This window comes from Trematomus bernacchii, unplaced genomic scaffold (assembly GCF_902827165.1).
Source record: "Trematomus bernacchii unplaced genomic scaffold, fTreBer1.1, whole genome shotgun sequence".
Taxonomy (NCBI): Eukaryota; Metazoa; Chordata; class Actinopteri; order Perciformes; family Nototheniidae; genus Trematomus; species Trematomus bernacchii.
The window spans coordinates 2,750,601-2,777,182 of record NW_022987531.1 but is presented as its reverse complement, the minus strand read 5'-3'; the positions used below and the strand labels follow the sequence as shown (position 1 = coordinate 2,777,182).

Below are 26,582 nucleotides of genomic sequence, written 5' to 3'. Positions count from 1 at the left end.
ACACGTCTCTTTTATCTTTCCCCAGTCAGGAGGGCTTGTATGCCCTTACAGTACATATAACAAAAAAAGAAGTGGCTGCAGGGCTCTCGTATGAGGAGAACAATGCACTTTCATAAAGTGATATGGTCATGAGGTTAATTGTCAAAGGTCATGGTGATCATGATTAACTGTGGCAGAAAAGGCCATGGTGCATAATAAAGCAAGTCTATTATAAAAATGACTGTCGCCTTTAAGCTTCGCCCTTTTTTGGTTTTGCGGGTTAGGGTTTAGTGGTGAAATACTTCTGCTAATCAGGGCCTGGCAGAAGCAGCGGCAGCAGTGTAATGGAGGGCCGGAGAGGGGCATTCTGGGAGCTGCCTTCTTGTCTGATAACAGAGGTTGACATGCAGACAGCCAGCCAGCATGCCACAGGGCTTGATCTCTCTCTACACTGCCCCAATGGAGGTAAACACTAAAATATAGGCTCTTAATGAGTTTGTCTAGACTGCCATAGCATTGTGCAAATGAGGTGCTGTCGGTGCCGTTAAATGCATTGCACAAATACAGCGGGCCAATCGGAAGCCAGTGACAGGAACTCAAACAGAGGCAGAGCGGGGGGGAAGGGGGAGACACAGGGAGGCTGTTTACACGGCCTGCCCTCATTTCTACCAAGCTGCTTCTGGTGTTCAGAGAGGGTCGCACTGTCCGCTAGGGAGCGGCTGGTGAGGGTTGGATTTGAGGGGGGAGACATTTGAACCTAGACAGTTGTTGGGGAGTAACAGATTACATGTAATGGGATTACTTGATCAGAATAAAAATAAATAACTGTATTACCTTAAAGTTACATACAGGCTTACAATCTAACAATACATTTTAAAGAGGACATATGTTCATTTTCAGGTTCATATCAGTATTTATTGCCTCTACTGTGACATGTATCCATGCTTTAATGTTCTAAAAGCTCTTTATTGTTCTCATATTGTCTGTGCTGCAGCACCTCTTTTCACCCTCTGTCTGAAACCAGAGCCCAGTCTGCTCTGATTGGTTAGCTGGCCGGCTCTGTTGTGATTGGTTAACCGCTTCGAGATGTCCCGCCCCTTATTCTATGATGCTCTATGTTAGAGCGCTAGCCCAGTGGTTCTCAAATGGGGGTACGCGGATCCCTAGGGGTACGTTGGAGTACTGCAGGGGGTACGTGAGATTTATTTTATGTTAATGAAAAAAACTAAATAAGTAATACATTTAAACAAACTACTAATAGTAGATTAACTACTTTATTCAAAAGTTTACAGTAATTCTGGATAATAAAATGGGAAAAAAAAACGGGGTGCTCTCTTTTCCTCTCCCTCTCCTGACAGCCCGTCAGTATCAGGCTCAGGCAGCTCGCTGAACCTGTAATAAGTGACCCGACAGTAAAAAATAAACATATTTATAACTAGTTTAGCTAGTTCCAGAGTAGATCAAATAGCTAATTGTGATGTTCTAACTCTTAGTGTGTGTTTTGCTCCGCTCACCGCTGCAGGTGATCATGTAGAGCTGCGTGTGTCTCCGTCAGCAGCAGCTGATCTCTCTCTCCCATCCGATTAGACTTCACTCACGTTTATGTTTGTATCCATCAGATCTAGCTAGTTCTAGTTAATTATATGACTGCCTGCTTATCAAAGGACACCTAAACAATAAGCGTTGCTTGGCAACAGGGTGTGGCCGCAAAGTATAGCGCAGCATTATGCATATGCTCATATGTTTGTTTCTCTTCATTCCCCACGCCCCAAAATTAATAAATAAATATACCAATTTTAGGAAAAGTAACAAAGTTTGAGCAGTGTGGGTTTTATATTAACAGAGTTACACATATTTCAAAACGCGAAGTGTAATAACTGCAGTTTGCCTCCCTGTCAGAATGACAAAGATCCTCAGTGAAGCACAAGCCCATGTTTCTCACTAAATTGTAAGTACAACTTATTAAAAAGATCAGTTCAATGCAACTAATGTCGTCTTAGTGTTATTGCATGATGTTAAAATTGGTTTGCCATGAATTTAGTGATGGATTGTAAACATTTGAAATGTAGCATTTAAGTGTTTCTCATGTTGTTGTTTTAATAAATCAGACACTGATGGTGCAAGGCTGTACTGTACCTCTTTATATAGGCTTTTAACAAATTGTTTTTGCGCTGATCAGGGGGTACTTGGCTGAATTTTTATTTCAAAGGGGGTACATTATTGAAAAAGGTTTGAGAACCACTGCGCTAGCCAATAGAAGTGGGACTGTTACATGTGAGAGGGGGGGGGGGACTCCATCTGGAGGGAACTTTGACATTTTAGCTTTGCAGACCATTGACATGCACAAAAACCTATAGAACACACTACATGAAAGGGAAAACCCAAAAAGCAGAATAGGGCCTCTTTAACTATTGATAATGATGTTCTCTTGTTTAAGTTTATCTGCATTGCATTTGATATTGAAGTAATCCAAAAGCAATGGAAAGTAATCAGGCCACAAAATGAGTTTACTGATTACATTTATTTAATGGTAATTTAGTGGGAATGCTGATACAGCATTCCAACTATCTGTTCTTCGACGCACAAAATTCTTTATTATTCCGCCGGGTTATTTTGCGCCTCTTCTCCTCCCACATTCCACATCGCAGAAACTCTGTTTAAACATCAAAACGTTCAGCTCGGTCGGGAATCGATGGCTATTACTTTTATTATTCATAACTTTCATAATTCCAGAGATACATCCCATAATACATCACATTTTTAACATGGAAGTCAATGGAGAAACTCTTCAGACTTGAAAAATCTTCATGCGACTTCAACTGCTAACTGTTCCTTCATACTTTCACTCAGAAACTTCATTCCAACTTTAAAATGTTACACATCTTTCTGACATTATTTGTGTAACACAACTTTTAAATCTGATTCGTACTTTTAGAGATATTAAACATTGTTCAGACCTTGGTAAAGAGGCCTTCTTCAGATTTTAGAGTGCGTGATGTCACAGCTAGAGTGGAGGACAGATTTAATTTTGCCTTCATATTTTCTTTTAAACCTGCCATAATTCCCAAACCCTACATTCCTGAGACATAATTTTTCATGACAAACGTATGAAAACATCTCGTAGCTTGAGAAATTAAAAAAGATTAAGCAAAATAATTAAACAAAATGCCTCTTGAGGGCATGAAGTGACAAAAACTTTCAACATGTCTCCATTAAACCCCATTGTAAGTTCAGCCTCACCTTTCCCCACCACAGCAGCCGCACACCTTTAGTTAATCTGCCAAAAAGGCCACATTATTAACCCGAAAGTACACAAAAAGTACACTTCAGATGCTCAAGTTCCTTGACATGCTTCAAGCTTTGAAATTTCACCGATATCTGTTACGGTTCTTCAACAAAACGTTCACATGTAAGAGGTTTATCTCTCATTTAGAATAATGAAAATGCTCTCCTCTCATTGATTACTGCACATCACCATGGAAACCTTTGATCTCTGGACACGTCGTTAGCTCAAATATAAACACCTGTGTCATGGAACACAATTATGTCATTTCTCCAACTGACATGCTCAGAGCAGCAGATTTCAGATAATGGTTAACACAGCTCTACATCAAATCTGATGTTACGTAATGTGGTGTTACTATGGCAACGCATCCCTCGCCATAAAACAGCAGCAGACTTCAGATAATGGTTAATGGTCCTGCCCTCAACAGCTTTACGCCAAATCTGAGATCCCACCATAGGCTGTTGCCATGGAAACGCATCCCTCGCCATAAAACACGATGTCGCTGTAGCTCCAATGGACACGGTCCGGTCGTCCCACAATCTTCACCTGTATATCAGCTCTCCATGCCTCAACAGCTCTACGTCAAATCTGACATCTCACCATATGCCGTTTCCATGGAAACGCATCCCTCGCCATAAAACACGATGTTGTCGTAACGCCTATGAAAAGGGTCAAAACAGCACCAGACTTCAGATAATGGTTAACGGTCCAGCCGTGAAGACATCTACGGGACAGTTTTGAGATTTCTTCAATTGCCGTAGCCATGGCAACACAATGTTCACCATGAAACACGGTTTCCTCATAACTTCAGATAAAATGCTCCAAACGGCCCAAAACTTCACAGGTTTGGTAACGATGCAGCCATCAACGCATCTAAGCGTATTATGGGATGTCATCAAATGCCGTTGGCATGGCGACAGATCATTCGTCATCAAGTTACAGCTTACGGCTAGCTGTAGATATTATAGCCAAACCACTATGTCATGTTTTTAATCTTTCTATAACAAACAATGTCATTCCAGATGTTTGGAAAATTGCAAATGTTCTCCCCTTATTGAAAGGTGGTGATCCCATGGTGATGAATAATTACAGACCAATTTCCAAGCTCTCTATTTTAGCTAAAGTACTTGAAAGGCTGGTGAATGATCAAATCAAAGAATATTTAAGCTTGAACAACATTCTAACTCCTCACCAGTCAGGCTTTAGGAAGCAGCACAGTACAGTAACGGCTGCTTTGAAAGTAGTGAATGACATTGTTGAAAGCTTGGACGCAAAGAGCTACTGTGCTGCCCTTTTTATAGACTTATCCAAGGCATTTGATACTGTGGACCATGGCATTCTATGCCAGAAGTTATCTTATATAGGCCTGTCTGACCAAGCTGTTGGTTGGTTTGCAAACTATCTTTCGAATCGCAAGCAATGTGTAAAATTCAGCGGTCTCTCCTCAAGCTTTCTTAATGTGCCCAGAGGTGTTCCTCAAGGTTCGGTCTTGGGACCGACCCTTTTTACTATTTATATAAATGATGTGGGTCAAAGTATTGATGCCTCTGTACATCTATATGCAGATGATACTGTTGTGTACTGTTGTGCTAGCACTGTTGCCCTTGCATTTGAACGTCTGCAGTCTGCTTTTGACACTTTTCAGTCACATCTGTTCCACCTTAGGTTGGTGTTAAATTCAGATAAGACAAAAGTCATGTTGTTTTCCAATAAGAAAAGGTTACCAACTGTTCTTCTCTGCATCATGTCTGCACAGCATAACCCCATTGAAGCTGTTAACACCTACAGATACTTAGGCATTACTATAGATGACAATCTCTGCTTCAAACCACATATTGACAATCTCTTAAGGAAATTGAAATTAAAACTGGGATTCTTTTTTAGAAATAAGGCCTGCTTCTCCAGAAGTGCGAGGAAACGGCTTGTAGCTGCCACATTTTTGCCGCTCTTGGACTACGGGGATGTTGTGTACATGAACGCCTCAGCTCACTCCCTTCATCTGCTGGACGCTGTCTACCATGGGGCTCTGAGGTTCATAACCAACTGTAAACCCCTCACACACCATTGCACGCTGTACTCTTTAGTCAACTGGACATCATTATCAATGCGCAGATCACTGCACTGGTACAAACTCATCTATACCGCTATGCTTGGACTGCTGCCCCTCTACATATCCACTTACATATCACACAAACAGTACAGCTACAGCCTACGATCTCAAAATGACATCACTCTGTCCGTCCCCTCAGTACGCACGGTGCTTGGGAAAAAAGCCATATCATACTCTGCCCCCTCGACCTGGAACACACTTCAGCAGGAACTTAAGCTGACCAGTTTGATACCCATCACGGATTTTAAACTAATTTAAAAAAAGCTGGAGAAATCATCTGTGGGTGTTTGCACCTGCTATATCTGAATACTTTCTATGGATTTCAATGACTACTTTTTTTACGATGTTGTATTTTATTGTTGCCTCTGTGTTTAGTGTCCTGTCTGTCTGTAACTTTGTGTGGTAGTGTTACCACTGACAGGTCTCTCTTGCAAATGAGACCTTGTGTCTCAATGAGATTTTACACCTGTATAAATAAAGGCTAAATAAAAAATAAATAAAAAAGTTAGTTCAAAAGTTTGCAGTTCAAATATTCTGCTGCTTTTCCAAGCCTTTTTACTTTCTTTTCTTCACTCATCACACATTCAAGCCCCCAGTGTTCATGTATCATTTCAATTTCAATTCTTCACTTTCTTCTTACACATTACATTTCAGCATAGCAGTTTAGCGTCAGCTTTTCAGCATAAAGCATTCCCACTAGCAATTTCTTCAGGAATTGCATTCTCTAGTTTGTTATTGTAACATAATTCATTTTGAAAGTAACCCTGCTAAGTCTGGTTTCAGATCAGATGCCATATTCATTGCTCTTTTAGCACTGTTTGTTGGAGACTGTGTACCGGCAGCTGACATGCATCATGTGAGTCAGATGGCTTCTGTCACATGGGACAGTTGGACAAGCAGGACCTGTTTGATTTGAATCATCTCTGACTCATCAAAGAGGGAGCAGTAGATGTATGCAGAATGGCCATAAAAACTAATTTATACTATCCAAGCTGAGAAAATATGTGCCAAAATCATCAAGTTGGGGATAAAATCAAAATGCTACTACATTATCTTTCATAAAGACTGTTGTCAGCGAGGACAGATTTACATTTCAAGCAGTGTGCCTCTCTGTAAAGCACAGTATTGGCTGCCAATTAATCAGTGACTGTATACATCAAAACCATGAGACCATCGAATTAACACACACACACACACACACACACACACACACACACACACACACACACACACACACACACACACACACACACACACACACAAAGTGCAGCAATCCCTTCTGCTGGCAGCAACACTATTATAATCTGTCACACACCTAGCTGAGGAGCATACATAATTTCAATAACAATGGGTTAAAGCAATGCAATTTGTTCCTGGTCTAAAAGAGGGATGCGTTCAAAATAAAGTGTCCAATAGGGAGAAGAGCCAATAGTAAGTATTGGCTCTCACTCTAAAGCAGGGGAAAAACTGTTGATGTCGGAGATAAATGGTGGTCTGCGAGCTCTGAACTCATTAGTCAGGGAGAAAACAATCTGCATCACATGTCGGGTTATTGGCCAACGGCAATGTTGGGGGGGGGGGGGCGGGGTTGACTGGTGGATGAGCCAGACCTTTCCACTTTCACACCAGCCCGCAGTCAGCAAACACTGAGGTTAAACGGGAACAGCGGCATCAGTCTGCAGTGGGGATGTGGTTTCAGAGAGCTCACACACAAAGCAATCCCCACGCGCTAACATCATCACGCCCGACATCAAATATAAGTAAATGCTCACAAGTGGAACACGAGTGCACGTATTAAATATTAACCTTAGCCAAACCTTGACTCATGCGCCGCTGGTTCACACGGCAGAGCACAGAAGTAAGCCTCTGTGTAACCGGGTAAGTCAGCGGCAGCGGGGGGGGGTGGGTGGGGTGGGGGGGGGTGAGGAGGGGGAGGATTAGTGCTCTTCTGTCAGATGCCATGTTTGGAACAAGTGCAAGCCAGGTAAAGGGTGAAAGGTAGCCGATGCTAAGTGGGCTGAAAATAATTAGCGTTTACTCTGAGAATTAGCTTAAGCTGCGTAATTATGACCAAGCTTCACACCAACACAAACACTGCATTACCCATCACTCATCTGTTTGATTTTACCAGCGTCTTGGACAAAAATCTAATTAAAATAATTATCTTTAAATTATGGGATATTCCCTAGTAGAACAATAACATGTTGGTCCTTTGCTATGAGGTAAATACATTTTGTTATACTATTTGCATGTCTATTTGGGGAAATAGTAAGCTAAAGCCAGAAGACAGAGACTGTAGCTTAGCTAAGCATAAACAGTTAGCTCAGCTGCCAAAAGGTAACACAACCTACCAGCACCTCTGAAGCTTTCTCATTTTGGAACATTTTGGAGTGGCTTTTGAGGTCGTTAAGGAAGCTGAATCCATTTCTGACAGTTTCAGTATCAAAAATGGCAGTTTTAACTAGAAAGTGGCGATATGTGTACTCTCGGTGGAATGATTTGACTACTCTTGCAACCATTGGATATAGAGAGCACTAGATGACAATTATTATCTCTAATGTTGACAATTATCTTTCAAATAAATACGCAATCTGTCCAATCCAAATGATCCAGAGTCCCCTAAATCTTCCAAATCCACCCAAAATTAATCAAAATCAGCCCACCAGGAGGCGTGACGTCCTCTTGTCATCACAGTTTCAAATTGCTGCTGTTTGTAGCAACATTTGTTAACCTGCAGTTGCTAACAGGTGAATATTATACGTTGCCCTATACTTGTTTAATAATCACCAACCACAAGGCCTCGCCCCCCCTGTCTGTATCACAGTCTGTCGTCGCCCCGCCCCTCCTTCCCTCTCACCACAGCACACATCAACAGGAAATGTCAACACAGTGCCGTGAGAGGCGCTTGCATATCTAAACAGGTCATCGTCATTCTCACTGTAAATCCCTTCATCATCGTATTAAAACATGTCTCCGAAATACAATAGTCCAGGGCATGGGGGGATAAAGCAGAAAACAGTGTGTGTGAGCTGCAGAAGATCTGAAAGCTGCCAGGAGGGTATTTTTCATTAGCAACGAGCATCCTGCCCGCACAACTTACAGTATTTGTGTATTAGCCATAATTGCTCAACAAGAAAGGCACCAAATGGGGATTGGATTTGAGTAAACAACTCTCTTAAAGGATGTTTTGCAATCACAATGAATTCCTCTCCACTGAAAGACTTGTATCTCCTCTACCCTGCTGACATGTATTCACTCTAACTTTCCTCCACCTTTTGAGTGACAATAATAGTGATTGTATTGGCAATGCATCCAGTGTCTGAAAAAGAGCTGATGTATTGTTTGTAAAGTGAAGCCTGGTTGTTTCTTTGTTCCCCTCGGTCATAGGGATTAGCTCTGCTGAGAATGAACGGATGGATTCTCACAGTCTGTCCCTCTGTATGAGACCTTGTGGTCAGCTCCAGCAGTCAGCAGTAATGCCATCCAGCTGATGGAAGGCTCAGCCAATGAAAACTAATGCATCTAGATGGGATCCTGTCTTGGTTGGTTTTGTTCAAGATGGAGGGCAGCAGCAGAACAGACAAGTGGAGTGTGTTCTGTCTGGGAACAACTTTATATATTTAAACTGTTATATTACTAAAATGCTATATTCCCAGGCTTCGGGAGTAATGAATTTCACAAACAGGACACAAAAAAACTGTTTTCCCTTACAGTGACATAAAAAAAGGTGTAATCCTAGCAGAATTATAATGTTATATTTTGTTTCAAAATATAGATCAATATGTTATAGGTAGACGTACTGCTGGAATTTTCTTTATGGTTTTCATTTGGACTTCTTTCATTCTTCATGATTTTTCTTTTAATTAATGTATTCAACTAAAAAGGCATTTGTAAACTAAACTACTCTGTAGGCCTAGCCCATCATTTAAGGCAGACACCATTTTGATCCTCAATACCTTGGTTTCTTCTTTTCTAAGGTCGCATTGTTCTGTTGTTACATAATACGCTTAAAAAACTATTATTGCTATTTATTTTCTCTTGTTTTTATTTATATTTCATTTGATATTGAGGTAATCAAAAGTTACTGAAATTAATCACATTACTTATATGTATTTATTTAGATTAGGTTATGACTAGTAATTGAACAGAATACATGTTTAGAGTAACCCCCCAATTCTGTGTATTACATGACATGTTATATGGCTGCCGTTGTTCTCCAAAGTGACTGACATACACTGTAATACAGTAGACATGCCTACAGGGTTAAGTGTCTGGCCCAAGGCTAAACATGTTGACTGCAGAACATGGACACTTGGATTGGTAGACCCCCATTTAAAAGTGCATCGGAAGCCGATTTGGTTACGGTCCAAAAAATATTCTCTTTGCTAAATTATGAACCATCCAGATCTCTCAGGTCTTCAGGGACTGGTCTGCTCTCTGTCCCCAGAGTCAGAACTAAACATGGTGAAGCAGTGTTCAGTTATTATGCTCCAGACATCTGGAACAAACTCCCAGAAACCTGCAGGTCCGCTGCAACTCTGGCTACTTTTAAATCCAGGCTGAAGACTTTTCTTTTTGCCGCTGCTTTGAATGGAACTATTCATATCTTACACTGCAGTGTCACTTTTATTCGTGTATTTTTTATGTTTATTTTATTATCTTTGCTTTTCAATTACTGTTTTTATAATATGTTTCCGCTGCACTATTTCTTAATGCTCTTAACGTCTTTCATTTTTGTAAAGCACTTTGAGTTGCCTTGTGTTGATGGGTACTATATAAATAAACTTGCCTTGCCTTAAAAGGGAAACAAATACGTTTAGGGCCATATTGATTCAGGTCCTGCATCATCAATAGTCGTATTAGAGGACGCACACAATATGATTATTACAGCTGGCAAAGCCATAGCATGACCAAATCAAAACACATGGTTGGACATTAAAGAGGCCTTGTTATGCTTTTGGGGGTTTTCCCTTTCCTGTCCAGTGTGAAATAAAGCCGACTCTGATGTGATTGGTCAACCGCTTAGAGATGTCCCGCCCCTTAGCCTATCACGCACAATGTGTTGGAGCGCAAGCCAATAGAAGGGCGAGTGTTACATCGTGATGTCACTACGTTCAGGCAGTAAACAAAAGAGACCAATGGAGGCGTTCAAGGCAGGGGGGAGTGTGTGGGAGAGAAACTCCCTCTGGAGGGAACACAGGGATTTTGAAGGCCTTTGAAGACCATTAACATGCACACAAACCTATACCACACTACAGGAAAGGGAAAACACCCTAAAAGAAAAATAGGGCCCCTTTAAGTGAATAATGGTAACACTTCTTCCACCACTAGACTATCTTGACAACCTCTTTATCTGTCTTCTTCATCGTAATTCCTGCAATCTATTGCAAAAATTACCATAACTATCCACTCACAAATACAGATGTTTAGTCCCCAGAAACATCCCCACTGTAGGAGAGTTTAGCCAACACCTGTTCTACTGTAACAGCGATGCAGAGGAGACTCTAGTTACCTCACCTCACTTTACATATTCATTAAATACTGTACAGGGAATACATCTGTGAACAGCTCTTTCCTTATTGGACCGTGGCCTTAGGGCCTTTGTTGTGATTGGATACTGGCAAAAGAACCCTTCCTCCCCCCTCTGTTGTAAAGGTCTGCTCCTGCATATTAAACAGTCGGAGTGATGCAGCAATCAAATGCAGTATCACCTCAAATAATAAATACATGGAATTAGCCTGGTTGATAACAGGTGGAGTTAAACAGGGGGGGTGAGACATGTCAATGTGATGAAGACAGATGACGAGGCTGCATTGCTGTAAACCAGTGAGTCAGCCCTCCCTTCCTTCAGGCAGAGGAGGGGGGGGGGGGGACAGTGAAGGAGACACGAAAATGCATGGGAGCTGTCCCTGGTGCTGAAATCCGGAACAAGTTCAGCTCAGTGCAAGAAAAAACTAATATGCATGCTGTCTTTCAATACCTGACCCACATCTAGGATAATCTGCATCACTGTCTTCAGTGTAACAGGTCAGTAGTTCTCTTTACTGTGAGAAAATAAAAATGTTATTATAGTGTCACACTTCTCAATCCACATCACGGACCAAACAAAAGCCTTTCTGTCCAGTTTTTCCACATAGATCTCATCCAAAGTCTGTCGTTTGGCATTCTGATCACAAAGCCAGGGTGGGGGGTTCTCTGCCATGTAATTCTGCTCTAAAGACTCTCATTAAAGTACTTTTATATCCCAGAAACCTCAGTCCCCGAGGAGACAACCGTGCTGGGTTTTCATGCTATTTGTGGACTTAACACAGCCCCGTCAGAAGTGCATGTGAAAGGGTCCGGATCAACAGGAATTGGATATTTCATATTGAAAGACATTGTCCCCCCCTTCCCAACCCAGCTCTTTGAAATGATTTTGTTGCATTATTCATCTTTCAAAGCTGTCACGCTTTGAGGCTAACCCTCTGTCAGTTTGCTCAACATCACAGATGCACCATGAGATGGATCCGCACACTGTACCCCACAGACAGCTGATCTGAGGAGGAACCCAGCCGCATCACATGGAGGCAGAGGAAGGTGATTCAGCTATATTAGAGACACTGATCAAACAAAGCTAACTCCAGTAATGCAAACACACCTTTTTGTAGCATTGCCACAGGAACTTTTGTACTTTGTAACTCTGATTTCCCCTCAGAACACCAAAGCAGCCAATTGCAACTCATGTAACAAATTCACTAAAAAGCCTCCTTCAATTCTGAAAAGAAGCTCCTTTACTGAACTTGCAGCCACATTCTTCTCTTTGACATGAAAAGATCATGCAACAGGTCTAGTACTTGCAGTACCCTAAGTAAAAGGCTACACGGGTCATTGTTACAATAGACTGTATTTTAGATTAGGACAACAGGAGAATGATGTCACGCGTCCGTAAATAAGGGTCCTTTTCTGGGCACTGCAGAGACCAGGCGGGTGTGGTGACTGCATTCGCGCAATCCCTTTGGCGCGAACTCTCCCAAAAAACACACTATGTGGACACCCCTTCCCCTGTGAAGGCTCTCCATAGCTACCACAACTAGGCGGACGTGTGTTGGAGTTCAAATAATTCATGTGCTGCCAGGAATATTTGAAACATTTCGCTTTATTCCGACAGTCAGGTGCCCATTGACGGCGCGCCTCCCCAAAGCCCGCGTATGATAACAAAATACATGCACAATGACAAGCTGACATCTGCTCTCCATCTGACAGCAGCTTAGTATTCCACACAGACATCACACTCACCCAGCACCCTATGAGTTCTTCCCCCTCCGTATACCCCACTCTTTCTCCATTCCTATGCGGCTTTTTTTTTTCTTCCTCCCCTCCCGAGGCAGCCCGAACACAACAACGGAATTGAACAGCGGCTTCATGAAATATGCAGGTATATAAAAAAAAAAATTCGGAAAGCAAAAACGACATCTCAAGCCAAACACTTTTCATGCTCTGCCGAGAAACTGACCTCCCAGTCTAACGAATCCCACTCTTCGGTAAACATCCGGAGGATTGCTTTTCATCCAAAAAAAAAGCGGACCACCACCAGGCGCAGCGGCTCTCTCTATGGAGCGACTGGGCGATGCAATGCCATTGCGCTTTTGGTATTATCCTCATGAAATCAATTTGAACAGGGGGACGTCGTCAGGAGGAGAAGGCATCTCGGCGGCGTCGAGCCCACAGAAGAAACGATGCTACGCTTTACATTCCAACATTTTTTTTTTTTGTTGCTGTGCGATGGTTGCAACCAATTAGCACACCACTTGCGCTCGGAGGCGAATAGCTCCTGACAAGGCGCTCCTTCTCTCGAGCTTCGCTTCTATCGCTGTGCTGCTTTTTGGAAAAAGGTGGCAGACTATAGGCTACAACACACGCAACTTCTCATTTCCAGGATACAGGGAGGGAATTTAGCGTAGCGCTTACTCCAAAGCCAATAAATCCCAGTAGCGCATTTGACAAATCCTTCCCCTCTGCTGAGGAGCAACAATAACCTTAAGAGGTCCCTGCCTCTTAAAACGCGTTATTCCATGGTGAGAGAAAAAAAAAGATCCATATTAGGCCCTAAGCAGTGGGAGATGTGTAGGGGTTGCTAAAAAATGAATGACACTGGGTATGGCTACTCACCATTAGCACAGCAAAGTTATTATGATGGGTGCAATGAATGGTGGTCGTGTTGCCCCCGGAGCCTGTTATGTGGCAGCCCTCTGCCCTCCAGCCACCGTGTCCATCCAGCAGGTCAAAATCCCAATAGGCGGCGGTGGGGTCTACACCCAGTGCGAAGTGCCTGAGAGCAATAGTAACGGTGTGCACGGCGCTCCCCAGGCTGCACCCATCTGCAAGAAACACATTCAATTAAGGAAACCAAGTGGAAAGTCTGGAAAATAAGCGTGGACATGGGTGGCGGGCGCACACGCATTATTGCTCAGGTTAATGCAGTTTAAGTGAACTTAAGGAAAGTGACATTTGTCTTATATAGAAATGCATCAGTGGATGGAACGCAGCGTGTGATTAATTGTAATTAAACAGGAAGTAATTGAGATATTGTGGCACACTAGCTGCGAAGCTCCAACATGTTGCGCAGAGCCACAACTGATCCACAGTGCATGTGTGTGTGCGTGTGATAGCATGTCGGCATTACAGTGCAGCGTTGACATCACAGGCATGATGATGATAAACATGGATTTCCTCTTACCTAATTTGGTGAAAGCAACTGGTGTCGAAACGCTCCTACGCTTCCCATCGTCTGCGAGATTGGACGAATTGCCCGTGCAAGGGAAGAGTTTCCCATTGCGAAACACAATAAACTGCAGCTTGCAAGTGGAGTTATCAACAGATTCCAACGCAGAGGAGGAGATAGGCGTACCAGCCAGCGGTAAATTGATTGAGGCGACTGCCACTGAGTTCTGCGGGTGGAAGAAAAAAAAGAGAGGAGAATAAAAATTAAATAATGTCTCCGAGATGCGCAGGGGGAAAAACAAACTCCCATGGAAAAAAGAGACTGTTGATTTATTTCCCTCTCCAGGAGTGGAGGCGACCATAGACCACAAGTGACCAAGGGAATGAGAATCACGTTTGAAGCGCTCTAGTGCGCCTATTTGGTCAGGCTCCCTGCCGCAGAGGTGGAAATGGTTCTTACCATTTCAGCTTGAGGGCACATCAACACTGCAGCTTGATTTAAAGAGACAACCGGTCTGACTTTATCTTCTTTTCAACGGCTATAAACACACCAAAAACCAGCCCTGGCAACATTTAGGGGAAAAGGGTTTCTAGGAGAAAAAGGGGCATGGCTTGGGTCTGTCCAGGTGTCTCCATCTTTGAGAACAAGTGCAAAGAAATCATGTAAACGTGCTTCTTATTCCTGTTACTACAAGCACAACCCCTTCCAACAGTCCCCTGTGCATCCAAAAGTCCCATCAGAGTAGCATTCAAGAGCCACAATCTCTCTGATCTGCTGTGCCCTGCAGCTCTGCATATTGTACATTACATATATGAATATATTCCCTTCCTGTCCCAATAAATTATATGCTGAAAAACATCAACAATGCCTGCAGGAACTTTGCCACATGCAGCTTTAGTTGGATTGATCCCCCTGGTGGGCAGAAATGTTGCTCAAGGGTGTCTGGAACTGAGTGGCTGCACTTAGGACAGGCAGCACTTAACCCTGCGATAAGATCAACTTTAATAATAAAAAAGCCTCCAAAATGGTGCTGTCAGCAGAAACATTGCTACACATGTGGCCATGCACTCCACTTTCTGCATCATAAGGTGATGCAACTGCACAGTCTCACATGCGCACAATATTTCAGATATAAATCTAGAGTGCCACTTCTACATTTTCAAATATTAAAATCATTACATTACAACATTTCCATACATGACATGTTATTTAGCTGAGCTGATTGGTTAAACAGACTTGCCTGTACACCAAATATTCCAGATTTGATTCCAGGGCTAAAAGGCAAAAAATGCAAAAAACAACTGGTAATGCCAAATCATGACCAAATAATGGTTTGACATTAAGCTAGGTGCGTAGAAACATCTTGTTAATGCTCAATATTATATATTTTATTTGCACATTTATTCTCAACACTATACCTATTTTCAAATCTGCACAGCTCTCCAATGAAAATTCTAGTATTTTGTCATCACTGTACTGAGTTTTATGTGTATTTATATGTTTCTATACATTATCCAAAGCTATCTACATACACGTATACATACATACACCTTACAATTGTGATTAGTATTGTATTGTTTCGGGGGCTTAAAGGTGAACAATGATAAACATATATCTAAATGATACCAAATAAGTTGTGGGCCAGATTGATTGAAATCCTGGCTCTTTAATAGCCGTTTTAAGGAACCTGGACAAAAGCTGTAACCGTGCATATCATGCATGGTTCAATGTTTCAAAGGCAAAAGAAAAGTCTTGATGACGCACAGGAAGTCAGGTGTAATTTAGCTAATCTTCTGGTCAGTGACCGTCAAGTGAAGATTATTAAGACATTTCTGCAACATGAATTAGATTTCCAGGAAGAAGCAAAAACCCTGTTTATGCAGAAAGTGACCCGGATGGAGAATGATGCTAATGACGAGGCTGACAATGTGTTCACAGTGGAGATAATGATTGTGTTTGTTGCCTTTTTCTTCAGATTTCAATCACCTCACACTACAGCGTGAGGGGATCAGCGCTCTGAGCCTGAAGGGCAGGGAAGCTTCCGGCTCAGGATGGATGTGGAGGCCCATTAAGTGGCCATACAGTTATTCAGACGCTCAGCCCAATCAATGTCAGGAGAAAGATGGCCGGACTAAAACAAGTCCAACGAGAGCTCTTTGTCTATTGTTATGGTTATTCAGGGGTTTTCTAGCTAAAGGTATCATGGATTTAGGATATATTTTCAAAAGGGTGGTGCAGTTACCACTCTATTCCTGTCAGAATTACATTTGAGACAACTTTACTAAAACATTACTACTAAAAAAAACATCATTATTGTGTTGAGTTTGAAATCCTTGATCCTGGACAAAATGCATCATGCCTCGTTTCAGCCATGCCCATAGATTTAGTTTATAAGTGGATTTCTCCAAGATGACGTCACTCTACTGGTTGGCTGACTCATTTTATCATCTATAGTTTGGTGTTTTGGACATTCAATCTTGTTGACAGGTGACCTGACAGGGTGCACGGAGCTAAGTACAAACACATGCTCAACACGTGTTGTGGTTGACCCAAGATATTAAAACGTACTTTCATTCACTGAAAGCACACTGATAAAGTTGCAGAACAAGAACACATAGAGCACTTGGCTGGTTTATGAGGGTATATTAATAAGTATATTTGCAACTAGCCTCCTGCTGGCCATTAAAAAGAATGCACGTTACATGCGATTCCCTGTTGGATTTACTTTAATACTTTTCTCAGACCCGGGCGGTGCTGCCTGGCCATGCCACCAAATCCTTTTTTCACCTAATAGAGGGTGGTTGGTTTAGCTATCCTGCAAATTATTAAAAAAAATGCATGTAACCATTTCTCTTTTATTTGGAAATGTAAAACAATCACGAAAGTCCTACTTCCCAAGTCACAGAATTATAATTTTAAGAGGTTTGAATTATTGAATGACATATCAATACAAGTTAAGGCCTTACTTTTAGATGTGGGGCCTGTGTCCATACACTGCTTTTTTCACAGGTTGTCTTTTTTCCATGACAATGATATCTCAACAAAGTATCTCCGCTGTTGTAAGACAGGATAGCAGTAGGGCCTGGCTAATTTCGTGGCATCTGCAGGCAGTGGCAAGTACTTCCGGCATCTGCCACAGAGGCTACTACTCTGTGGTATCTGTGGCAAGTACTTCCGGCATATGCCACAGATGCCACAACTTGCCGAGGCATCTGCCGCTGCTGAACGGGAGTTTGTCACAAGATGCCAGAGTAAGAGAAGGTTTACGGTAGCTGCCACTCGCCTTCCGTGGCAAATGCTGCTATTTAAACCCGTATTTGCAGATGCCACTACTCCGTGGCATCTGTGGCAGGTACTTCCGGCATCTGCCACAGATGCCGGAAGTAACTTGCTTGCTAATATTTCGTCATCTTAAATGTAGTTTCTGAAGCTTAGAAACTTAATTTTTGTTTCACTCATTCAGGTCCAAGGTGCAACTATTGTGTGCTGATTTAAAAGCCTATCCTAGGGTCCAAATCTGTATACATATATTTTCACAGAGGGGGTCAAGGGAGAAATACATAAAACAATTAAGGAACATTATTATTTTCCAGTTTACAATTAGCAAGTTTCACACATTGTTAGGTCTCATATTGTTAATTTCCTCTATGTTTTTTAAATGACTTGTTACTTCAGACAGAAGAGATCATCCAGCGAATTGAAAACATCCTCTGGAACTGTAGCTGAGAAGCAACTTTATATATCAGGGGTACTTTTGCCAGAGGTGAGATGATAACTATTGGTAAAATAACTATAGTTACATAACATAAAACACAGCATAAGCCTAATTTCAATGTCAGATTTGAACATGCTTTTAATTACAAATATATTTGTTTAAAGGTTTTTATTCAGTGGATGTCACGGGGGGAAAACACATCCAACAAAAGGACCAGGTATAGACTACACTTGCATTTTAGGCAAACATGCCTATGTGCAACATCAATAGATCCATTCTGCCAGGGACATGTAGTGGTTATGCATATCAAGATTACATTCATGTAATGAAGCAATGGCACCAGTTTCTTAACAAATAATTGTCCTTTTTCCAGAGCTGACATGACAGTAGATGAGGCTCACATACCAGAAGAGGTAAGGCATTTACAAAACACCCACAAAAGATTAACTCAACAAATCTATTATGTGCATTTTGGCAACCTTTATATATATATAAAAGCAGTGTGTGTGCTTTGTAGGCAAAGATACAGGAAGATGTTATAGTTAGATTTGCAGTGATTTTATTTCTTAAATTCACTAAAAGATCATGGTATATTTGCTGGTATTCACAATAGAAATGGTAGGGAACTACTATTCATTTATATTCAAATGCAACACACAACAACAACAACATGTCTAAGGTTATAATGTTATTGAATGTAAAGCAAGCCTTTTCAATTATACGTCAATCTCGATTATCAATCTCTGGTTATATTTGATGCAAAGGTTTGTTTTAATTATTCAATGACATTAGAAGTTGAGGTAAATCTGGTCATTTACTAGCATTACGTTTTACATTTTTAAGCATTAGTTAAAGTAAAAACGTATTTTATTCTTGCAGGAAAACATCTTGATTACCCATATGAAGGCTGCTGCTGTTTGGTGCCAAAACACCGTTTTCGAGAAGGGACTAAAGTTGCCCGCTTTCCTGTCGATGGATAAGGACAACCAAGATCAAACCCTACAAGCACTGCAAAGCTGGCAAGGGGAGACGGATGAGGATGACTCACCACACGAGCTCTTCACCTTTGAATTTGAGAAAAGAAACGACTGCGAAACCTTCTGTCAAGAACTCAAGCATTACAAATGATTTGCCAGTTTCAAAACCCAATAAAAGGGTTGGACACAAAAACATGAATTGTGTCTTGCATTTTTACTATACTGTCATGATTGTCTTAATGGAATAACATGGTTTGTTTAGATTCACTGATATCAATATCAAATAAGAATCATCTGAAGCATTTCAATAAAAATGTTCAACCAGAATTAAAATATTAAACAACAAAACAGATACAATGACATTAATCTGTTTATTAACAACGAAAATAATACAAATTAAGTACATATGCCTACATTTAAAATAACACATTTATACATGTGTACAATCAAATATAACTGTCCTTTGCCTCATTTATAAAGTATAAATCTTAGCATCTCACTAGCAGTGACAACTGCAATCAGTTACAGCTGCCCTAAGTCTGTAGCCAAGTCTAATAACACCAGTGTACACGTTGCTGTGTCAATACAGATATTTATTTGTTAATTATTTGTCTTTACTAGTAATAATACACCTGGTTTATCGTAGCAAGCAGTGGAAACTCCCCTCAAGAAGCGACAATTTAAGGGCTTGCGTTGCAACCCTCACTCGCCAATATTTGTTTTTTATTACAATATCTTTTTAGTAGCCTACTATTATAAATATAGCACGTTTGTTTATTTTAGCAAACCACGTACTCCAAGTAAAATTGAATATAAATTATAATTTATAATCTTTTTGAAAAATAGAGATCGCACATCAGTCCTGTGTACAGATCATCGGTCCTGTGTACAGATCATCAGTCCTGTGTACAGATCAGTTTGATAAAGTCATGCCTAAACAGCGACATTTTACACGATAAATACGGGTTTAAACAGCAGCATTTGCCACGGAAGGCGAGTGGCAGCTACCGTAAACCTTCTCTTACTCTGGCATCTTGTGGCAACTCCCGTTCAGCAGCGGCAGATGCCTCTGCAAGTTGTGGCATCTGTGGCATATGCCGGAAGTACTTGCCACAGATACCACAGAGTAGCGGCCTCTGTGGCAGATGCCGGAAGTACTTGCCACTGCCTGCAGATGCCACGAAATGCGCTTGCTGTCTCTCCAGGATAGCCTGGATCTTATCATACGTACTGTGCTGTCTTTTGTTATGGGGTCCACCCGGTCGATCTGCTTCAACAAACAGGCGTTTTGTTCTTTGTTACAATAGTTTCCATCTGACAGCGTTTTGTAGCGCTCGCAAAATAGGCGCCCACTTCCAATGGCATGCGCTCTGTTCTCTTTGGAACCAATTGAAGAAAGACCCTGGTGCTAAGAAAAATACGCTTTTTTGGACACTTATGAATACAATCTAAGACTAAGCAAGGATACACAGACTCCCTGTCAGGATGCTGTGTGCAGTGTTGTAGTGTTTGTTGTGGGTGCCCGGCCCTGCAGTTGGGTTCACTCTCTGTTTGAAACCAGCATGTTTTTGTCTCCTGGCCATCCTATTATCCTCAATATAAACACTTTACATAGGTGACAAAGAGCAACGATGTGCTTAAGCACACTGTCTTTACATTACCCCCCCCCCCCCCCCGTTATGTGAGGAGCAGATTTGATTTAACAGCATTGGGTTTGTTCGCCACCAGTTTCTGCATTGACTCACTCTTGAAAGGTTATTGATTTCCATCCTGCAGCGTGTTTGTGTGGGGAGCGGAGGAAAGACAAAGAATCCTCGCCTTGAAATGTATGTTGCATCATTTCCTTTCTGCAAACAGCTAAAGCTCGGCAGTCTGTTTCCAGGACGGGATGGGATTCAGACATCAGGAGACAGAGGCGAGGAGGGTCTGAGAGTTAAAGTCGGAGGCCGGGCGGGCGCGCTGTCCGAGGGGCTTCCTGTCACACACCCATACCCGCTGACCTCCATCCCCGGGGGGAGTGTTTTTTAAGGCGTGCAACTCACAAAAAGAAATCTTATCTCGTATACTTGTCTCCTCATCTCTTTCTACACCTGTTATCCTCTTTAGGGGGCGTATCAAAGGAATGTGCAGCCCAGAGGGTGTGCTATAAGCCCCGGCGTGCACAAGGTCCCGTTCTAAGCGACAATCTATGTTCCTCCTGAGCAACCTAAACAGCTACATTTCCTCAACCCCGCCGCCACCGGGGACCTCACACTTCAGAGCTGATTTAGCCGGTTGTACCTCACCCGTCTGACCTTCCTCCCAGCCCCTCCCCCCCCCGACAGGGCAGCATGCTGTAGCCTTAGTAACCGTAATCACGCGCTCCGCTCCGTCCCTTGCTCTAGCCTCAGGATCATTCTCTTATTTTTTCTCCCTTCCTTTCCTAACAGAGGGCATCCAGGTGAATGTCAGCTCCTATTTCAGGCTGCTTCCACTCCCCCCCACCTGCTCCTTGATGCACAGCGCCACTCAATAGAACCACAAAGCTGTAAAACAGCCTGCAGGGCAAAACACAACAGCACTGTTTGACCCGGGGCATCCACCAAATCACAGCATAAACATCACGCTCAAACGCCGCTCCGTGAGGGGATTAATGCCGATGTGTGTTTAGACAAAGAGGTGGAAATTAGGGAGCCTGTTGCATAATCGAAAATTAGAAAAAAAAAGAGCTCTGTGCCTTTGTAGATATATCTACTGGAGATACATTTATTTATTCGCAAAGGCGGCAACTTGAAAATTAACGATAAATGGAATGAGTTTCGCTCAAAGGGCAGCCCGCTGAGCTCGGCCCGGCCAAGGAGAAGTGCTGACGAGCACCATGGGAGATTTGCATAATTTCTTCTTTGTAATCATTGGCAGTCCTGTCAGTGCAGACGTGGTCAAAGACTCGGTGACCATGACAAATAGGTAGACATCAGGAGACTTTAGGGGGGTCATTTCTGCCCATAATGTCTCAGAACCTGACAATGAATCACAGTTTGGTCCCGAGCAACATTTAGCAAGACCTCTGCTGGAGCTGGAGGTTTGTATTTGTATAGTACACATTAAAAATATCCACAAAGGAAACACAATTACATAATTCCAGTGATTGCCATGGCTGCAGCATGAAAGGCGTTTTTTTCTCTTTCCGTCGTAGCGTTGTTAGCATTACTTATCGGGTAGAAATGAAACACAGCCCTACACTACACGGTTGCCATGCCAACAACAGAGTCTGTTTCCTCCAGACAGGTTGTGGGGTGGAGGGGGGGGGGGGCAGCATTTGAGCAGATTTGAAGCAGGAAATCAGGCTCTTTGGAGAGGCAGAGATGTGCTTCAGCTGTCAGCAACACTCTCCTCAGTCAAATGTGACTCAAGCTGTCACATCACAGGGTCGTGTCTAAACAAACACATATTAAGAATTCAGAAGGCAGCAACAGTTGGCCATTAAAAAGGCATTGTGGATTTCAAATTAATGGATTTAAAAGCCTCACTAACAATATTAGCTGCAGGGCGATTGATAATGAGCCAAAAGGAGCAGACCCCTTTGAGACAAAAAGGATCATTCACAATGCTAATCAATGCAAAATGCATCCTCCATTGTCTGCGTACCCAGACATTTTCTTTTGTCTGATAATGATGCCACGTCAGTGCAGCCAACATGCCCATTATTAATGATGACTAGGACTCAGGACTGAATGTCTCTGAAAGCACATGTTTTCATGAAGCACTGTAATGATCAGAAACTATTCGGGCACACAAAGAAAACAACAGAAAAATGAGTCCTTTGAGTCATCTCCTGTTTATTCCTGTAGTGCATCACAGAAGATGACATATCTGAACATGGTGGTATTAATCCACACAGAGAGTTTCTGTTCAATAGAGTGGTGCAGTGATGACGTATCTTTGTAGGCGAACCAAAAAGTAAGCATTGCAAGGCTTTCCTTGACAAAAAGCAATGGGATTTTTCTATTGGATTTTAGAATACTGAACAAAAAATACTGTAAAATACAGTACATATTTACACGCTTTGTTCAGCAGGATAATCTCCACACTGACGTTAGGCTATAAACAAACTACATTGTGTTTACATGAGTTAACTTGATGTTTAGTAGTCATATATCTAGTCACTTGTGAGGAGGGTATTTACTGACATATTTTGTTTTGTAGAACAAAACATGAATATCTATTGAGCTTGTGTTAACCACAGACCTTATTTCAAGCACATGCTTTAAAAAAAACAATGAATTTGAGACAGGGAACAGGAAGTGGTATAATACTATGGGCTTAGATTTGTCTCATAAATATTTGTGTGAACATAAAAATAATTTGTGTGTAAATATGTGATTTGTAAATGTAAAACACCATCCACAAATGCATTTAAAAGATTTGCAAACTCACAAATAAATGTGCAAATGTAAAACGGATCTGCAAATACGCAAAATATTTTCATAAATAAAAAAAAGATCTGTGAATATCTCTTTAACATTGACAACTTTCGATCAGGCATTTGTGAATCCATTTTGTATTTGTCGACCAAAAATGCGCTCGCGGATCTCAAATCTCTGCTCGTAGATCGTCTTTTTACACACACAGAGTTTTGAGACAAACTTTCCGCCGGTCTCAGCTAAAATCTACTCGTGTCACTCGGTTATTTATTTATTATTCGGAAACCACGTGATGAATGAAAATAATGCATTGGTGTATATTAAACTAGCCAACAGTATAAAAAGCACTAGAAAAGTCAATATTAACCATAAACATCTACATTAGTGAAATGACACATGTACATTAATGCAGCTCAAAACACATACAGAGAACCTTTAAAAGCATAATGAGATAGACAGATAGATAGATTGATAGATAGATAGATAGATAGATAGATAGATAGATAGATAGATAGATAGATAGATAGATAGATAGATAGATAGATAGATAGATGGATAGATGGATGGATATAGGCCTAAATCAGGGGTTTTCAAAGTGTGGGAAGGTGAGCCTCCCCTCAGAGAACATAAGAACAGCCGCGCCCCCCCTCCCAATTATTATTGCTATTATTATTATTATTGTTGCTATATTCAATTACATTTCTAGTGAATTGTCAACGGGGGGGGTGGGGGGGGGGGGGGGGGGGTGATGCTAGTGAACTGTCAACGGGGGGAGCCTCGCTGCGGGGAAACGGTGGACCTCTGTCGCCTGTCAGCGCAACTTCGATGATGCCGCTTAAAAACATAACAAATTAAGGGCTGTGCCGGCCGTCAGCGAACCGAGCCGGTCGTCAACGGCCCTTGACGACCGGCCGTTCTGTGATTCTCCAGATTCTACAGATGGCCAGTCCGCCCCTGGGTGGAGGTGAAGGGAATGAGCACTTTTACAGCCTTTTTGGCGAGGTGGGGGAACTCGGTCTCCACAGACAGCCAAAAGTGTGCAAGTGACACACGTTTTCTGCCAGACGCTGTCTCCTCTCTCACTTTAGGTAATTTCACAAAAAATCGATCCATGTTGCCGCTCGCATAAAGTTAGCTGAAGTTAACTAGCTAGATTTCACTGTTCCTAATTATTTTTCTCTCACGCAGCGCCTCCCCTGAAGCTCTCTGGCGCCCCCCCGGGGAGGCGCGCCTCACACTTTAGCCGCGTTCACACCAAGTACTTTCCTGTACTTAGTTCCGGCACTAAGAGCCCCGGCGCTTTTAACCCCAGGGCACTTAGTACAGATCGCGTTCACACCGGAGTACTTTTCCCTGAGGGAAGATTACGCAAATGAGCCGCTGACGTCACTTCTTCTTCTTCTGCTTTGGCTTTACTGGCAGGCCACAAACCACTTCACGGCGAGTACAGTAGGTGGCGGTATGCACCTTAAAGTTGTTTGCAATCCGCTGCAAAACAAGAGAAGAAGAAGAAGAAAAACTTCCCGCGTATACTGCGACGCCCACCCACTCGCTGTACATTAGGCGTCTGTTGTTTACCTTCCGACCTCAGACATGATGGAGATGGAGTCGACTGAAGTTGTGCTGTTTGTGCTCATGTTATACAGCTTTGTAACTGAGTTAATGCAGCCTGAGCAACTTGCGTACAATAACAAAACAAGCCGAGCACGAGTGGTGGTGGAGAACGCATTTGGCAGACTGAAGGGCAGGTGGCGGTGCTTTATGAAAAGAAACGACTGCAAGATGGACAAGATCAAAATCCAGGTGGCAGCATGTTGCATATTACATAACCTTTGTGAAAGTAATGAGTACAGGGACGAATGGACTGCCTTACCGGCGACCCAGCTTTATGAGGCATCTGAACAGCGTGTAAATTGTAAACATTTTGACAATAAAGCTGATCTTTTGTACAGTGCTTTTGTTTCTCTTTTATTTTCCAGTCAAGACAGGCAACATTACAATAGTGTACAGTGTGGCAATATAATAACAATAAACTGTGCCAGGTGTGTTGTATGCACAGTAAATAGGCTCAGCAGCAAACCCACCGTTATTATTTATCTTCCTGAGACCCACTGCATCCGTCTGCCATAAACACTATGGAAACATACATGTTAGTTTCGGCCCATAGTGGACTCCATTTTGTGTTGTGTAAAATGGGGGGGGGAATTAAAAGTTTTCAAATCCCCATGTCCTCCTCAGAGGACAATCATAAAAACATTTAGTTTTAGGTCAAATAATATTTTAAATTATATAAATTATCATATTTGTGTATGTGCCCCTGCCATTCCTCCACAAGGTTGCAACATTGATGATAAATAAATGACAAATAAAGCTTTGCCAGTTTATAACCGATGAAACATGATGGTATCAGAATAATCACTTACATGTGATGTATAGGATGCTACGGTCACTAAAGATAAAGTGTCAGGAGAAATAAGCAAGCTACAGGATCTGTTTAACAGTAAATAGAAGTTCACATTTTTAATGTAAATAAAATAGAAGTTGTACATGTAAATTAACTTTATCAATATAAAATAAAGTGTCAGTTGTATCAAGACTATATAATAACAGTAATAACAATAATATAAAATGAACTGGTGAGCATCTTGTCCTCCGTTTCCTGGGCCTTGGTGAACAGCACCATCTGATCCCCGTGCATCGACTCTTTCACCACGGCACGCCGGTCCTCCAACGCCTGGACGGTGTCAAAGAAATTCGCATCCCGTGTCCGCTTTCCTAAGAGGGGAAAATAAGCAAGATACAAGATCTGTTTAGTCGCCATGTAGTTTTACAACATACTAGGAATGTTTTTTTGGTATTTTCACAAATAGAATTAAGGTTTCACAAATCTGAAACTGTGTTATAAAGAATGTTTAGCCTCTCTGGGATAATCCAGTCCAGATTTGATGAGTCTAGGTATAGTGGTTTTAGATCAGGACCTGGTCTAATGTGGTCTACATGTAAAAAAAGCACTGAAATCTCCCTTTTTTGTATTTTCACAAATAGAATTAAGGTTTCACAAATCTGAAACTGTGTTATAAAGAATGTTTAGCCTCTCTGGGATAATCCAGTCCAAATAAATCGGCTATGCAGCGATTCAAGAGGTTCAAACACGGAGGATTGTGCTTCATGTATGCTTGAATTTTGTTTAATGTTGTTGAGGCAAGTTTTCTTACCGGAAGTCATGTGACCTCTAGCCCGGATGTTTACAATGTTTGTGAGAGAGTAAAAAGGCGCGAACGTAAATGCCGGTCTAGGCGAATACGTTTTCACGCTGTTTCATAATTGTACCAAGAAGGAAATAAACATGATTGTGAACATCAGTTCGATGCGTAACGTTCTTTCAAGACAAAGTTACAGTGTGTGTACCTT

At 41.9% G+C, this 26,582-nt stretch overlaps 1 protein-coding gene across 1 annotated transcript in view; it reads right to left on the bottom strand.

Annotated features, from left to right (window-relative positions):
- The window catches only part of LOC117475406 (adhesion G protein-coupled receptor A3), a 306,450-nt gene that overhangs the window by 73,988 nt on the left and 205,880 nt on the right, over positions 1 to 26,582 (bottom strand). Inside the window, 2 exon segments of the mRNA XM_034121560.1 lie at positions 13,524 to 13,732; positions 14,092 to 14,302. Coding sequence (XP_033977451.1) covers positions 13,524 to 13,732; positions 14,092 to 14,302 — 420 coding nt within the window.